Genomic DNA, 16,056 nt, shown 5'->3' on the forward strand with positions numbered 1-16,056 from the left:
AAAGACGGTCTGGACCTTGATAAGTATCACTCCCTCCTTAAATTCTTCTCTTCTCACATAACTGGTGCTAAAACCCTCTACTTTCGGAACAAAATTAACTCAAGCTTCAAACCCCCACAAACTTTTATCTACCTTCTCCACCCTTCAAAATTTCTCTCTCAGAACAACCTGCTTGACCCCAACCAATCGTCTTCAAGACTGGCCACTCCACAGAGACTGCCCTCCTTTCAGTCACCACTGCCCTCCAGTCTGCCAGAGCGGCTTGCAGGTCATCCGTCATAATTCTGCTGGACCTTTCTGGAGCGTTTGATACGGTTAACTACCAGATCCTGCTCTACAGACTTTCTGAGATGGGCATCACTGGCACTGCACTCCGGTGGATCTCATCCTACCTGTCGGGAAGATCCTACCAGGTCTCCTGGGGAGGCAAACTGTCAGGCCCTCGCCAGCTCTCCACTGGTGTCCCACAGGGCTCCGTCCTTGGACCCCTCCTCTTCTCTCTGTACACTCCTTCACTTGGACCAATCATCACCTCCTGTAGTTTCCTAGGTTTGAAGCTTTAGCTTGACGCTCGACCCGATCTCTCTTTACAACGTCTTGAAAATATTCCACGAATCCACTTGTAGCAATCAGTCATCCACATAGCAATTCTTCTTTACCGTTGCAGCGGCTTCTTGCCCGAATTCATCTTCAAAATCGGTTGCACATTTCTGCAGAGCATAGGTTGCCACACTTGGTGAAGATGTTGCACCAAAGATATGCACCAGCATCTTGAATTCAGCAAGCTCTTTCTCATAGTTCCCTTCCGGCCACCAGAGAAATCTGAGTAGATCTGTGTCTTCGTCTTTGACTCCAACTTGATAAAACATGGCTTCAACGTCAACCTAAACCTTGTGAGGACCCCGACTAGCGAACTGGTCAGATCTGGCCCTTGTAGAAGCTGCTGATTTAGTGATGTTCCTCCAAAGCTTGCTGCACAATCGAAGACAACGCGCAACTTTTGCTTGACTGGATGTCTGACTCCGTGATGTGGCAGATACCATGTTTTTCCTTCAGCTGGTTTGCATTCAGCACTGTGTATTTTCACTGCATAGCCTTTCTTGACAACATCTTCCATGAATGCAACATACTCTGCACAATAATCTGCATCCTTAGAAAGTCTCTTCTTTAAGTTCAGTGCACGTTGCTGCTGCTCTGTTGTTTGGCATGCACAGAGATTTGTTTCTTAGTGGAAGGCAAACACTGTAATGACCATCTTTCAATTGTGATGACTGTGACACCATGTCAATGAACTGGTGGTCTTCCTTGTACATTTCAATGTCTTCATTTTGCCCTGCCTCGGGAAAGTCCAGCTTAAATTGTTGATGCCAAACCTCTTCTAGCCTAGTTACTGAGATTCGGTTTGCTGTAACCGCTGCCGGTCTATCAGACCTCAGTCCATCATTTCCTCCTTTAAGAGGTCCATTGACCGTCCAGCCTAATGCTGTCCTTACAGCATACGGTCCATCATCCACACTACTCACCACTTGAAGTGGCTCTATTGCTTTGGGAACATTAGCTCCTATCAATAGTCCAACTTCTGCTTCAACGGCGGGAAGTTTCACATTCTTCGGGTGAGGCCAACTGCTGACATCCTCTTGGCATGGGATATTATCCTTAGTCACAGGAATGGCCTTCTGAGTGAACACTTCTGAAAGCTCAATAAACTGGTCACCGTCCAGGCTACTGATTTCAAGTCCTGTCACAATGCGTGTGTTCACCACTGACTCATTTCCCATTGTTCGCAATGAGATGCTTGTGTGGCGTCCATTCAAGTTCAACTGATTTATTAGTGACTCTGTAGCACAGGTAGCAGAGCTTCCTGAATCCAAAAATGCATACGTTGTCACTATCTTGGTTCCTTTTTGTGCCTTGACCTGTACTGGAATGATTGAAAGAAAACAATCTTCTTTACTGGCCCCGGTGACACCACAAGTTTCTGACTTCTGAGCTTGAGTGTTACTTACGGCTTGCTGATCATTCATTTCCTTTGCTGCATCTCCCTTTGAGTCTTTGAATGCAATGTGCAACAAGGTGGGATGCGAATGAGAACATTCTTGACACTGAGCTTTCTCTTGACAGCTGATACTCATATGACCATGTTTCAAGCATGCATAGCACAGTCCTTTTCTTCTCAAAAACTCAATTTTTTCATTATGTGGCTTGCTCTTGAATCCTCTACAGGCTATGAGGCTATGATGTTCTCCATTGCAGTAAAGACATGGTTTGCTATTGACATCCACTGTGACAGCTTTTGTTTTGTCTGATGTTGAGTTCTCATTTTTCTTGTTATCTTTATTTTCCGCTGACGAGGCAATGGATGTTGTGAAAACCCTTTTGGCTGTAGGCCTTTCCGTATGTTGTCCTTTTGCCCTCTGTCGTACTGAATCTTTTGTGTTAGAGACGTTTTCTTTTATGTTTCCGTACAGAGGGTGCAATACGTACTTGACTTGCTTGTTAACAAATTCAACAAAGTCCTTAAACCCTACTCTTTTCTTTGTCCTTTCTTGCAGGTCGCAGGCGAACTTTCTACAGGATTCCTTTAGTTTGTATGGTAGCTTATTAGCTAATGCTCTAATGCTAGCTGCATTGTCTAAATCTTCCATGTAGGTAACATCTAGCATTGTGTTGGAGCAACCCGTTAGAAACAGTGAGAAGGACTGTAGTGCAGCACCGTCTTCTGGCTTAATTGTCTCCCTGTCCATGGCTTCCTTTATATATGCCTCTGCAACTTGGTATTCATCACCAAAAAATATGGTTTAAACATTTGCTTTGCTTTAGCATAGCCTGTCGAAGGTGGCATGTGAATGCAGCTCTTTACCAACTCATGTGGCTGTCCACTTGTGTACTGCAGCAAAAACTGTAAACGATCACGGTCATCCTCAGTGCGACTTTCAATTCCATGTTCAATGGATCTGATGAAAGATGTATATTCCAGTGGTTCACCCTTGAATGTTTTAATAGTGAGATCAGGAAGTAAAGATGCCTTGTGATTCTTCACTAGATACTCTGTCACATTGGCTTGCTGCGATATGGCCTTGCACAAACTTTCAAGCACTTTTCCATCATTGTCATCCCTATTTGCATTCTTTGACACTATTTTTGTTCCTGCTGACAAGTTGCGATTAAATGAAACAAATTGGGAATCATTCTGTGCAGGCGTGGCATGCTGTGGTGGCCTCACAAGAATACTTTTCGCTACTACTTTATCTTCTGATATATCAGATTCACCAATGCTCACATCATCATGTGCATCTTCATATTTTAGCAAAACTTCCAACTTTGCATCTGACATGCATTTCCTTTTTAGCCCTTATTGCAGCTTCTTTTTCTTTTGCTCTGCCTCAAACTCCGCTTCCTCCTCTTCTATTGCCAGTTTCTCCTTTAAAGCTGCTGCCTTAGCCTCTAGTGATGCACGCTCAATTTCTGCTTTCATTTTCATTGAGGACGCTGAAATAATACTTGATCTACGTGAACTCGACCTTTAAGAACGTTTACTTGAAGCCTTTTAGTACACAGACTCGTCACGTTGCACTCTTGCACTTTCCGCAAGATAGTTGATGCTTATCTAGGCTCAAACCAATTCTTTAGATTTTCTGAAAACTCTTCCTCGCTCATAAATCGCTGCAAATTCTGGTTTAAATCGTGGAATTCTTGCTGCAAATTACTGAAGTTAACACGCAGCTTATTCTTAACAATGTCAACATTCGCATCATCTGCCATTAATTCTTCAATTTGTCTAGTCATGCTAATTAGCTGGCTTAGCTTGTTCTTGCGTACTTGTACTTGTCTAGACTTTTGTTCTTCCATACCTTTTTCAGTCAATTTCACAGTTCGTTGTTCTTCCTGTGAATCCATGTTAAATGAAGTCCTTCACGTCCACTTGGTTAGCTAGCTGAAACTGTTAGCGTTTAGCCTTCCACTCGCCCCACGTCGCCAGTCGACAAAAATACGTCCTTGTAGCTATCATTAGCAGACCAATCTGTAGCTATATTCAACTTACTGTCCTCGTTTTTCTTTAGAACAATAGTCCATGAAAGGCCACGAAGTCCATTAAATTGTATCCTCTTTATCCAGCCAGCCCAGCTCGGAATCCAATAATCCTTGAATAGCGAGTTTTTTTTTTACCAAAGTGTAGTTTCCTAGGTTTGAAACTTTAGCTTGACGCTCGACCCGATCTCTCTTTACCACGTCTTGAAAATATTCCATGAATCCACTTGTATTTAAATGTTTATTCGAAACTATTCAAGCAACATTACAAACAAAGAAGTTATACATAAAGTACACAAAGTATCCAAGTTGGCTATATCCAAGTATAAGAGCGAGTGCGAGGTCAAAAAACGTTTTCGCTCCAACCTTCCTTCAGTTATTCTTCCGTTATGCCCGTTTCACACTCCCCCCATATCAAAATAAAGGTCCTCCACAGTAAGTATTTTAACATTTTAAATCATGAAATAATAAATCATATTTATCTTAATAATGAACTTATACCTTTTAAAAGTAAAAAACATTTTCACTTAATTAAACCACGTTTAGGCTCCTACACCTCCCATGGCTTCTCCTACCACTGCTACGCTGACGACACGCAGCTGTACCTGTCGTCCCCCCCGACTGATCTGGGGATCTCAGCTAGGATTGAGGCCTGCCTCACAGACATCTCCGCCTGGATGACCGAGCACCACCTCCAGTTGAACCTTGCCAAAACAGAACTTCTCATCATCCCTAAACCCTCCGTCTCCCAAATCTGTCAATCACCCTGGGATCTGCGACGGTGACCCCTTCATCCTCTGCCAGGAACCTTGGGGTTACCATGGATGACGAGCTCTCCCTCACGGCCGACATTGCTGCAGTCTCCCAGTTGTGTAGATTCACCCTCTAAAACATCCGGAAGATCAGGAGATACCTGTCTGCGCACTCCACCCAGTTGCTAGTCCAAGCACTGGTGCTCTCCAAGTTGGACTGCTGCAACTCGCTGCTCGCTGGTCTCCCAACATGTGAAACCCGCCCTCTTCAGATTCAGAACGCAGCGGCCTGCCTAGTCTCCTAAACGCGGCCTCTTTGTCCAGCCTCAGCCTTCTGAGTTTAGCTGTAAACTACAACGACGACAAACCCTGGTTTACAGCTAAACTCAGAAGGCTGAGGCTGGACAAAGAGGCCGCGTTTAGGAGTGGGGACAGGGACAGATTCGAAGAACAGGTTTAGCAAGGCGGTGAGAGAGGCTAAACGACTGTACTCAGAGAGGCTGAAGCGCCAGTTCTCTGCTAACGACTCTGCTTCTGTCTGGAGAGGCCTCAGGCAGATTACCATCTTCAAGCCCAGAGCCCCCCACTCCACTAACGACTCTCGTCTGGCTAACAACCTGAACGAGTTCTACTGTTGTTTTGAAAGACAATTGGACAGTCCTGAACAACCCCTTTCCACCCGTGAGGCCTCCCCCCTCTACAGTGACGACCCTCTCCATTCAGGAGAGAGAAGTGAACAAACTGTTCAAGAGACAGAACCCCCGCAAAGCAGCTGGGCCGGACTCTGTCTCTCCAGCCACCCTCAAGAACTGCGCTGACCAGCTGTCTCCGGTGTTTACCTACATCTTCAACACCTCCCTGGAGACATGCCATGTGCCAGCCTGTCTCAAGTCCTCCACCATCATCCCTGTGCCCAAAAAGCCCAGGCCAACTGGACATAATGACTACAGACCCGTCGCCCTGACCTCTGTGGTAATGAAGTATTTTGAACGCCTGGTGCTGGCACACCTTAAATCCATCACAGACCCTCTACTGGACCCCCTGCAGTTTGCCTACAGAGCCAACAGGTCTGTGGCCAATGCAGTTAATATGGCCCTGCACTCTACAGCACCTGGGGCCTCATCTATAAAGGATTGAGCAGCTTTCATACCAGAAGATGGCGTACGGCCAAAACTCGAAAAGTACCTACGCACAGAAATATTCACATGTATAAAACCGGTCGTACGCCAGATCCTGCGCACCTTTCCTTTATAAATCGCAATCAACGTGAGATTGACCGCACGTGAACGAGCCACTGACCCCGCCTTGCGTCCTCCCATAAATTAATATGCAGATGAACTATAAATGCGCTCCTGAGGTCATTTCTTTGTCTGAATTACCGTATTTCTTCGAATAAATGCCTTCCTCGAAGAAACGCCGGACCAAAAATGAACGTTAAACGCTACAGCGTTTATTCGAAGAAATACAGGGACTGTGAGATGGAGATTCTGACAACGGAGGTGGAGGCGAGAAGATGTGTCCTGTTTGGCGGCCTGTCATCAGGTATTAGTGACAAAAGAAAGTCGGCAGAGTGGAAAACTGTCACTATTTGCCTCTTTCTTGTTTTTAACCTGCAGCACTTTGAGATTTAGCTAAATGTGAAGTGCATTACAAATAAAATTATCCTTATTATTATAGGGCCAACATTGCTCTGGGTTCAGAGAACCAGACCATGGCAGAAATTAAGAAGAAATGGGCCGATATAAAACTTTAAATGAAGTAACGAGTGGTGGCGCATTGTAACAGCATGGCAGCTATAGGGTTGCGTGACATGCATTTCCTGAGTGATTTTGTCGTTCGTTTGACAGCCTCAAGTTTAACAGGAGTTCTTAAGTGGTGGCGGTATTATAAACAGAAGGCTATATAGCATTTCCCGTTTTGGGTTTTGGCATTTTGTTGTGATTATCCACATTAATGATCAAACTTTTATTTTAATGTTTTTTGAATAGTCAACGTCATAAACGTAGTAAACTTTATTTTGTAATGTTTGGTGAGTCTCGGCACTTTTCAGTTAGAATTCGCCATGTTACAGAGCCAGACAAGACTTTGCGTACGGTACGCACATTCTCACGTCTGCTCAAAAGTTTCCGTGAAGGCCCGCACATTCTCACGTCAAGTAAATCTTTATACATCACAAAGTGTGCGTGAAAACCAGCGTACGCAAGCTTTTTGTGCGTACGCAACGTTTATACATGAGGCCCCTGGACTCCCCAGCATCCTACGCCAGGACCCTGTTTGTGGACTTCAGCTCTGCCTTTAATACCATCATCCCCGCTCGCTTCAGGACAAGCTCTCCCAGCTGAACGTGCCTGATTCCACCTGCAGGTGGATCACAGACTTCCTGTCAGACAGGAAGCAGTGTGTTAAGCTGGGAACACAAGTCTCTGATTCCCGGTCCATCAGCACTGGATCTCCCCAGGGCTGCGTCCTTTCTCCTCTGCTCTTCTCCTTGTACACCTCCAGTCATCCGTCCGTGAAACTCCTGAAGTTTGCGGACAACACCACCCTCATTGGGCTCATCTCTGGTGGAGATGAGTCTGATTATAGGTGGGAAGCGGACAACCTGGTGACCTGGTGCAGCCAGAACAACCTTCAGCTTAATGCTCTCAAGACATTGGAGATGGTTGTGGACTTCAGGAAGAACACCGCCCCACTCACCCCCATCACCCTGTGTGACTCCCCAGTCAACACTGTGGAGTCCTTCCGCTTCCTGGGCACTATCCTCTCCCAGGAACTCAAATGGGAACTGAACATTAGCTCCCTCACCAAGAAAGCACAACAGAGGATGTACTTCCTGCGGCAGCTGAAGAAATTCAACCTGCCAAAGACAATGATGGTGCACTTCTACACAGCCATCATTGAGTCCATCCTCACCTCCTCCATCACCGTCTGGTACGCTGCTGCCACTGCCAAGGACAAGAGCAGGCTGCAGCGTATCATCCGCACTGCAGAGAAGGTGATTGGCTGCAATCTGCCTTCCTTCGAGGACCTGCACACCTCAAGGTCCCTGAGACGAGTGAAGAAGATTGTGGCGGACTTCTCCCACCCTGGACACTCCCTGTTTCAGTCACTCCCCTCCAGCAGAAGGCTGCGGTCCATCAGGACCAAAACCTCACACCACACAGTTTCTTCCCTTCCACTGTTGGCCTCCTCAACAAGGCCAAGAGCTCACACTGACTGAATGTCTTAAAAACTATTTACATTTTGCACTACATTCAACTCCTGTAATATTGGTATTTTAGAATGTATTTTATATTGTAAATTGGCAACTTATATGTTATTATATTGTATATTTTATTTTAATTGTGTTACACTTAATATTGCTAGTTTATGTATCCTTAGTATAGTTATACCACTTTTACATTTAAGATTCCTATATGTTTATTGTATGCACCTCCCTACCAAAGCAAATTCCTTGTCTGTGCAAACATTCATGGCAAATAAATCAATTTCTGATTCTGATTTCCGATTCTGATTCTACAATCTACTGTGGTAGAAATGTTGGTCATATGCATAGATGTATGTGTATGAAATCTATAAGCTTCTATATTCATTGGTAAGAGACAGGAAGGGAAGATAATTAAGTTGAGTTCAAATGTGAATGTGAGGTGCTGATGGCTCTGTGGGCAGCTTGCCCTGCGGGATGGGTGAAGCATCTTATATGGCCTTCTGTCCCCTAGTCAGTGTAAGGGGTCAATGAGGCAGTTGCTCTGAACTTTGGCTAGAAGGACTGTGTCCTGTTTCATTGTTTGTGTTAATTAAAAGTATTGTTTGAAGATGATCACACCGAGGACAGTTGACCATTTGGCTGGCCAACCCCTGTGGTTTTATTATCTACTGCTCTGGAGAGAGCTGTGACATCAAATAACTTTGGGACACTTGGTATGGAGATTTGTGACCAGCACACCCTTCGTAATGACTGATCACAAAGTGCTTTGTTTAATCTTAAGTTTGTACAAGCTAAATAAATTAAATTAAAACCGCAATTTTGACTATGTTCAAATCTACACAGTCCAGCTAGAATTTTCTTCCACACTACCTAGACACTCACATGTTGTTCCGCTCCTCATCTCTCTACACTGGCTACCCATCAACGCCCGTATCAGATTCACGACCCTGGTACTGACCTTCCGAGCAGTGAACGGGACCGCACCCACTACATCAAGTCTCTCCTACAGCCTTACACCCCCACCCGTCACCTACGGTCTTCTTAAGGCAACTGCCTGGTGGTCCCACCGCTCAAGACCGCCCGGTCCCAACACAAGCTCTTCTCCTGCCTGGCCCCCCAATGGTGGAACCAGCTCCCCACCTCCATCAAGGACACTGACTGTCTCCCCACCTTCAAGAAAAGGCTCAAGACGCACTTGTTCCGGGAGTACAACGACACTTAGGAATGCTTGGCTGGACCTGATGTTAGTTTCCTCTAGGATCACAATGACTCTTATTGAGAGACTTGTTGCTCTTGTAGATTAGTTATAACAAAGTTAACTCTTGAACTCTTGTACTCACTGTGAAATATTTTACTGTTGATTGTACAGGTACTTCTACAGGTACAGTCTTGCACTTTTTGGGGTTCATGTTGTTTTAATTTGTAACTTGTTTAACTGCATGCTCTTATGGGTCTTCCCTTTGGCACTTGTTTACTTTTTCACAATGTATGCTTCATGTTTTGGCTGCTTGCAATGTTTGCGACTATCTCGTTGTTATGATCAGTGACCTATGCTCTTCTGTAAAGCTCTCTTTTGGAAGTCACTTTGGATAAAAGCGTCTACTAAATGCATAAATGTAATGTAAATGTGAATGTAAATCTCAGAACCATCCAGTTACCTAGTTAGCACATTGTGACTTTTAACATCACTTCCTGAAAGTGACCTTTCTTTCTCACCTGAAGGGATTGACATCTACGGGGCTGTCCCAAAGACTGTTGCTCTCAGTGCCAAAGGACAGCAGGTACAGCTGCCTCTTACAAATTAGCTGCTCCTCAATCAGGGCCTGGCGAGGACAAACACACTTGTATACACACACACAAAGAAATATTGTTCAAGTGTGTTGTTTAAATGTTTTTCTGTGGAAAAGCGTCTAACTCAAGCGCAGTTGTTGGAGATATTGACTATGAAGACAACAGGACACAAACACAGTCATTTACCAGAAGGTTCGCCTGTAGATCAGCTAGTCTCTCCTCTGTGCAGTTGGCATCAGAAACATCAACAATGACTCCAACTCTAGACCCTTTTACCAGCCCAAACACCTGGCACACATAATACATTACAGCTGAAGAACCAGTGTACCTATAGTTGTTTTTTTCCTTTTTTTGTTCTTCATTGTGCTTTTCAAATACAAGAAAGTAAACATTAGATAAGACACCTGACATGTCCTGTACCTTCATGCTTCCTTGGTTGAGCCACTTCATCTTACCATGGTACAACTCAATGGCCCTGTAGAAAGTGCACGTATACATTAAAAGGCACACTATAGTATTTTTCTGACAAGTTCTGTGCATCTAGTACTCACTGGTAGAGTTCAGATTCAAATTCTCTGACCGCATTGTTGCTGATTTCTAGCTGTTTAGTAAGGCTTCCATCACTTCTGGCTCTGCAACCAACACACAGCATAATGTATGGAGATGTAAGATTGTGCAGATATATTTGACGGTACAAAGAGCCACACACACACACACACACACACACTTACAGGGTCTTGATGGTCCCTTGATATCGGAGCTGTGAAAGGGAAAGCCCAATGTTCTGGAGACTGTGGGTGTGGAGCAAATCAGAAGAGCTCTTCCACTTGCCAGAGTGACCTTGTGACCTATGTAGTCTCTGGGTTACAGGCAGCACAAACATTACAGACAGTTTTAAAGACAGGTAAGAGTGACAGGCCTAGACTACTTGTTCTAAGCAGGTATTGTCAGTGAACAGGCTGTAAAACTGTTGGTTAAGTTACAGACACTCATGAAAAACTGATGCTAATTATCTGGGAAACATTTTCTAACAGCAGTCAAGTTGTCATTGTTTGTGTCAAACAAGTTGGGAATGTGTTGTAACATTAACAGGAGATCATGACTTACTCTGTGCTCAAAGTGATTCTCGAGCTCCAGTGGTTTGCTCTGTGGGTGAACGAAACTTTCGGAAGACGTTGCTGCAGAATCACGTGAACAAATCCAGGATATGCCTTTTTTTCATAGGTTGTTGCGTTAAATCTTACCCAGATACAAAAGTGCTATTTTCTGATTGGCTATTGTGTAGACCATTTCATTTTTTTGAAAACAGACAGAAAGGGTCAAATTTATCTTGTCTTTCTCTTTCGATGGTCTGTCTAAGGACTATTGTGACGATGGCAGTGGACAGGGAGTCAAAATAAATAAACACATTCACATTACAAGAAAATAGTCAATAGTTAGGCTACTGAAATGTTGTCTGCAAGTCTGAACATGAACGTGATTGAATCGGCCTATATCAATAAACTCGACCTGCACATCGGCTATTCGGCTATATCCATTATCCATTTTCAGAGTAGCTCTAGCTCGTCACAAGGTGAAAAATCTCAGCAATTAGAAAATAACCTATCGTTTTCTACATACCTGCCATTTCTCGTGTTCTCATATGATTTTAATGTCGACAAAATGCTTAGAAGAGAACAATAATCCCAGGCCCCTTTCCAATGTTTCACATCTCCAGGGAAACGGAACGATGCGAGGAAGATTGTGACCGACTCCTCCCACCCTGGCCACTCCCCGTTTCAGTCACTCCCCTCCGGCAGAAGGCTGCGGTCTATCGAACGCCAACTGTGCCAAAACGTGTGAAATCACGTTCGTGTACACACGTCAATTTTTGACGTGTACAGACGTCAATTTTTTACGTCTGTACACGTCCGTTTTTGACGTCTGTACACGGCCGTTTTTGACGTCAGTACACGTTTGAAATTGGGTGCTACCACTTCATTTTTATCTGAGGGGAAACCAGATAACGATTATTGCAAGAGTGAAAACCTGTCCACACTCAACCAATCTTGATTGTATTAAGGTTAAGAAATAGGATAATATAAATTGGCAGTGACATTATCAACAACTGTAGGCTATTTTGTAAGTTACTGAAAAAAATATTACGTTTGTATACTATATCATATTCACATTTCGAAAAAGGTATACATTTAAGTTGTTCAAGCCTGGTCCTCGAGAGCCCATGTCCTGCATGAATGGGTCATTATCAAGCTCTGTGCAAGCCAGGTAACGACCATTAATTTGAATCAGGTGTGCTGGAGCCAGGGAAACATCTAAAACATGCAGGACATGGGCTCTCGAGGACCAAGCTTGAACACCCCTGCCATGGAGGAATCGATGGGTTCAGCCGACTGGTGGTTTTCCTGAAGGCTTACAAACAACAACAGAATTGACATTGTAATGGACCTGTTTTCGGAAGCAGTCGCCCAGTTTGGTGTCCCATCCAGAGTCAGATGTGACTATGGAGGGGAAAACAACGCCATTTGTCTCTTCATGGATGTTTTCCGAGGATCGACCCGAGGGAGCAGTCATAATCAACGCATTGAAAGACTGTGACAAAAAACGCAAGGTCCTACGTAGTGTGGTCAGGTCTGCTGAGTTTATCATCGACAGGAAGCTCCCAGCCCTACAGGACACCTACCACACACAATGCCTCAGGACAGCTGGCAGGATTCTAAAAGACTGCTACCACCCATCTTTCAGTCTCTACCCCGCTGCCTTCTGGACAACAGTTTCCATCCAAGGGCCAGCAGGCTTCTGAATGAACATTTACATGGACATTTCTCACTAGCCACTTTACATTGATGCATTTCTCACTAGTCACTTTACACCCTGTCACTTTCAGTTACTGGTTGCACTATCAGCAATATTGCACTAACTGTACCCCACTTGTCTAAGGTTAGTATAGGTCATTATCTGTATTAGAGGTCTAATATATTGTATACTATTTTGTATATTTAGGAGGCTTATAATTTATCATTTTCTTTCTTTCTTATTATTCATTATTTTAGCTTATCATAGATGTAATCTAAGTACTTATCATGTAATGCCTGGTTGCTTTGCATTGTCTTGTCCCAAAAATGTCAGTGCCCAGTCTGACTTTGTGGTGTTCTGTGTACGTGACAATAAGACTTGAAACTGATGTCTAGCACTCCTTGTTTACATATCTATATAGAAAATGAAGGAATCATTATTGCCAACAACGAAAGGCATCTTTGGGCTCTTCACTTTTTTTACCTGCCTCGTTTAAAACGTGACCTGATGACTGCCAGATACATGTCACCATATCAAATTTTTGTGCAAGGTTGTCTTACACAACAGTTGCAACATCACACTGGTATCCAAGGTATATTTGGAGCAGCCAGTTCCAGGGGGTGGCTGACCAAGGGGTGGCTGCACTTGCCTTTGACTGGCTACAAAGAGTTGTGGTTCCCCTAAACCAATTTTAACCAAGTGACGAACAGTTGGAACACCTCAGGCAACACACAAATTGTTTGGGTAGAGATAGACAGTTTGGGAACTGATCAGGTCCTCAATGTCCTTTCTCAAATACAGTTCACACACACACATAATTTAACTGTTGTAATCACATTGTCAATAGGCCTTGGAATGAGTAACCAGTCTCAATCATGTCAATGTAATAAAGATGAGCAGACCATATACAATTTTGTGTGTTTAATGTTATTGCATTATGTAACTGAAAATAGGACACATGTAGGAAAAGCAATATTCAGCCCTCCCAATGGATCAGCAGATCACATACATAACATTCAAAGATGAGTATCGCGCCTTTGAAATCCATACATTTACAGAACAAAACACGTGTTCATGTAAAATAAAATTAATTTACGACTACATTTAGTCCTCCCCAAACTGATCTGCAGAACCTATTCTTACCTATTCCAAGCTACACCTTTTAAAGGTGTCATAAGTCTCACCCACAGGTAAGTATAGCACCAGTGTGCACGTGTTTGCATTTGGGAACCTGGCCAGTCCATCTTCTGGGTAGAGAAAGGCAAGCTCTAGCTGTACCGGAAATATGTAATATATACATGTTATAATAACAATAATAATAATTAAGACTCTATAGTGCGTAGGTTAATTAATTCCTAATCAAGTCAATAGCCTATATTTTGCTGTAGCCTTGTTTTGTGGTGTGTTCGGCCTCCGACAGTAAAAAAAAAAAGCAGAGAACTGATGTTTAAATATACAGTGCATTATGTACGCTGCATAATAGGCTATACTAACCCCCTTGGGTTAGAATATTAAGGTAGGCCTACATAATCTAAATTGGCCAACTTTAGACATTTCATAAACAATGTGTTCAACTTTATCCATAAATATGTGACTCTGAAGCCTACACATAAGCCTACAATTTGTTTTTGTAGTCAACAAAACAAGCATTTCATGGCAAACTATTCAGTGTCATTCATTTTACAAAAATGATGCACCTCGACTTGGGAACAGGGATGAATGCAACCATAGCCTATAATGACTCAAGCGCAGAGCATGCAAAGAGATTGTAAATAATGAATGAAAGGTCATACACATTTATTAAAGATTAGTTTTGGCATGAAAAAGTATTATGCTGAAACTTTACAACCACCTAAGTATGAGTGAAAAAAGAAATGTGTGCGCTATGCCCCATGTATGGTCAGAGGGGATTCAAACATTCAATAGCCTACCAAATAGGCAAAGGAATGCACCAGATATCTGGCCAAAGGTGCTGCTCAGGCAATGCAACATAGCGGCATGGAGATTAAATCTGATCACATTATCTGGGCCATTAATAATGTGGACTCGTTGCTCAGGTTTAATTAATGGCACTCTGTTCCTTGCTCCACTAATTTACAACTCTGTTCAAACATGCTCTGACTAATGCTGGGGACAAACTATACGATTTTTTTAATCTTATAAGATTTTCAAACTGTGAGAGACCACAAACATTGGGGGCCGATTTCCCCCTTCCGACAATCCTAGGTTATGTCTCGATTATCTACAGATTATTTTATCAGATTTTCCCTTGATGTGAGGTGTGTTAAGAGTGGCCGAACTTGCTCGGAAGAACGTCAGAGCCGCTCCGAAATCATGATGTGTGAGGGGAACCCCAAGGACAAACACCACGCACTATAGGATCAAAAAGGTTACATTTAGGATTTTCTTGTCCTCATGTTTGTGGTCTCACATTTAAAAAATCTTAAAAGATTTGAAAAATATTTTTGTGTGTACCCAGCATAACACAAGTCTCTATCCTGTATAGACCTGTCCTGCATGTTTGAGATGTTTCCCTGCTCCAACACACATGATTCAAATGAATGGGCCAGCTCTGCAGAAGCCTGCTTATAACCATTCATTTGACTCAGGTGTGTTGGAGCAGGGAAACATCTCAAACATGCAGGACAGGGTGCCCTGAGGACCAAGGTTGGGAACCACTACTACTGATAAGTTCCCATCCCTATCCTGGGGAGAAAAAAACAGACCCTGTACATTTTCATTTACTCTCAGTTACATTAAAAGTATTTTTTACATTCCCTGTGTTGGATATTACTTGTATATTTCCATGGGTTATATGTGTTTTATTTCTTGAATAAGGCTTCTCTGTGGACTGTCCAGCTGTCTTCAACCCTGTGTATTCCTAACCTGTTTTATTGTAATATGATTTTGCTTGCTGTTGCGCCACAATTTATCCTTGGCTATACCCATCACATTGACCAGAGGCTCTGCCCTTACTATTTTTGCACTCACACTGCCATCTAGTGGGCATTTTAACTAACTTAAATGTATACCTTTTTCGAAATGTGAATATGATATAGTATACAAACGTAATATTTTTTTCAGTAACTTACAAAATAGCCTACAGTTGTTGATAATGTCACTGCCAATTTATATTATCCTATTTCTTAACCTTAATACAATCAAGATTGTTTGAGTGTGGACAGGTTTTCACTCTTGCAATAATCGTTATCTGGTTTCCCCTCAGAAAAAAATGAAGTGGTAGCACCCAATTTCAAACGTGTACTGACGTCAAAAACGGCCGTGTACAGACGTCAAAACGTGTACAGACGTCAAAAACGGACGTGTACAGACGTCAAAAATTGACGTCTGTACACGTCAAAAATTGACGTGTGTACACAAACGTGATTTCACACGTTTTGGCACAGTTGGCGTTCGATAAATTTTCGACATTCACCTCACATTCGGAAGACGTTACTTTGCAGAGTCGCGCTAGGGACCGGG

At 43.2% G+C, this 16,056-nt stretch overlaps 1 protein-coding gene across 3 annotated transcripts in view; it reads right to left on the bottom strand.

The window, feature by feature from the left end:
* The window catches only part of vwa3a (von Willebrand factor A domain containing 3A), a 40,220-nt gene extending 28,543 nt beyond the window's left edge, over window positions 1-11,677 (bottom strand). The window contains exons 1-7 of one of the 3 annotated variants that reach the window (XR_014731684.1): window positions 11,401-11,675; window positions 10,888-10,991; window positions 10,512-10,639; window positions 10,332-10,412; window positions 10,201-10,255; window positions 9,967-10,068; window positions 9,706-9,812 (exon numbers count right to left, since the gene is read on the bottom strand). Coding sequence is in view for 2 of the 3 variants with exons in the window: in XM_084676917.1 (XP_084533043.1) it covers window positions 9,706-9,812; window positions 9,967-10,068; window positions 10,201-10,255; window positions 10,332-10,412; window positions 10,512-10,639; window positions 10,888-10,991; window positions 11,401-11,422 (599 nt within the window). In the remaining variant the exon portion in view is untranslated. Of the gene's footprint in view, window positions 1-9,705; window positions 9,813-9,966; window positions 10,069-10,200; window positions 10,256-10,331; window positions 10,413-10,511; window positions 10,640-10,887; window positions 10,992-11,400 lie in introns of all 3 variants that reach the window. The other 2 variants (XM_084676917.1, XM_084676918.1) reach the window with 2 other exon arrangements.
* Window positions 11,678-16,056: the final 4,379 nt, after the last annotated feature.

The sequence above is a fragment of the Hypomesus nipponensis genome, chromosome 17 (genome assembly GCF_054491055.1).
Source record: "Hypomesus nipponensis isolate SF chromosome 17, ASM5449105v1, whole genome shotgun sequence".
Lineage (NCBI taxonomy): Eukaryota > Metazoa > Chordata > Actinopteri > Osmeriformes > Osmeridae > Hypomesus > Hypomesus nipponensis.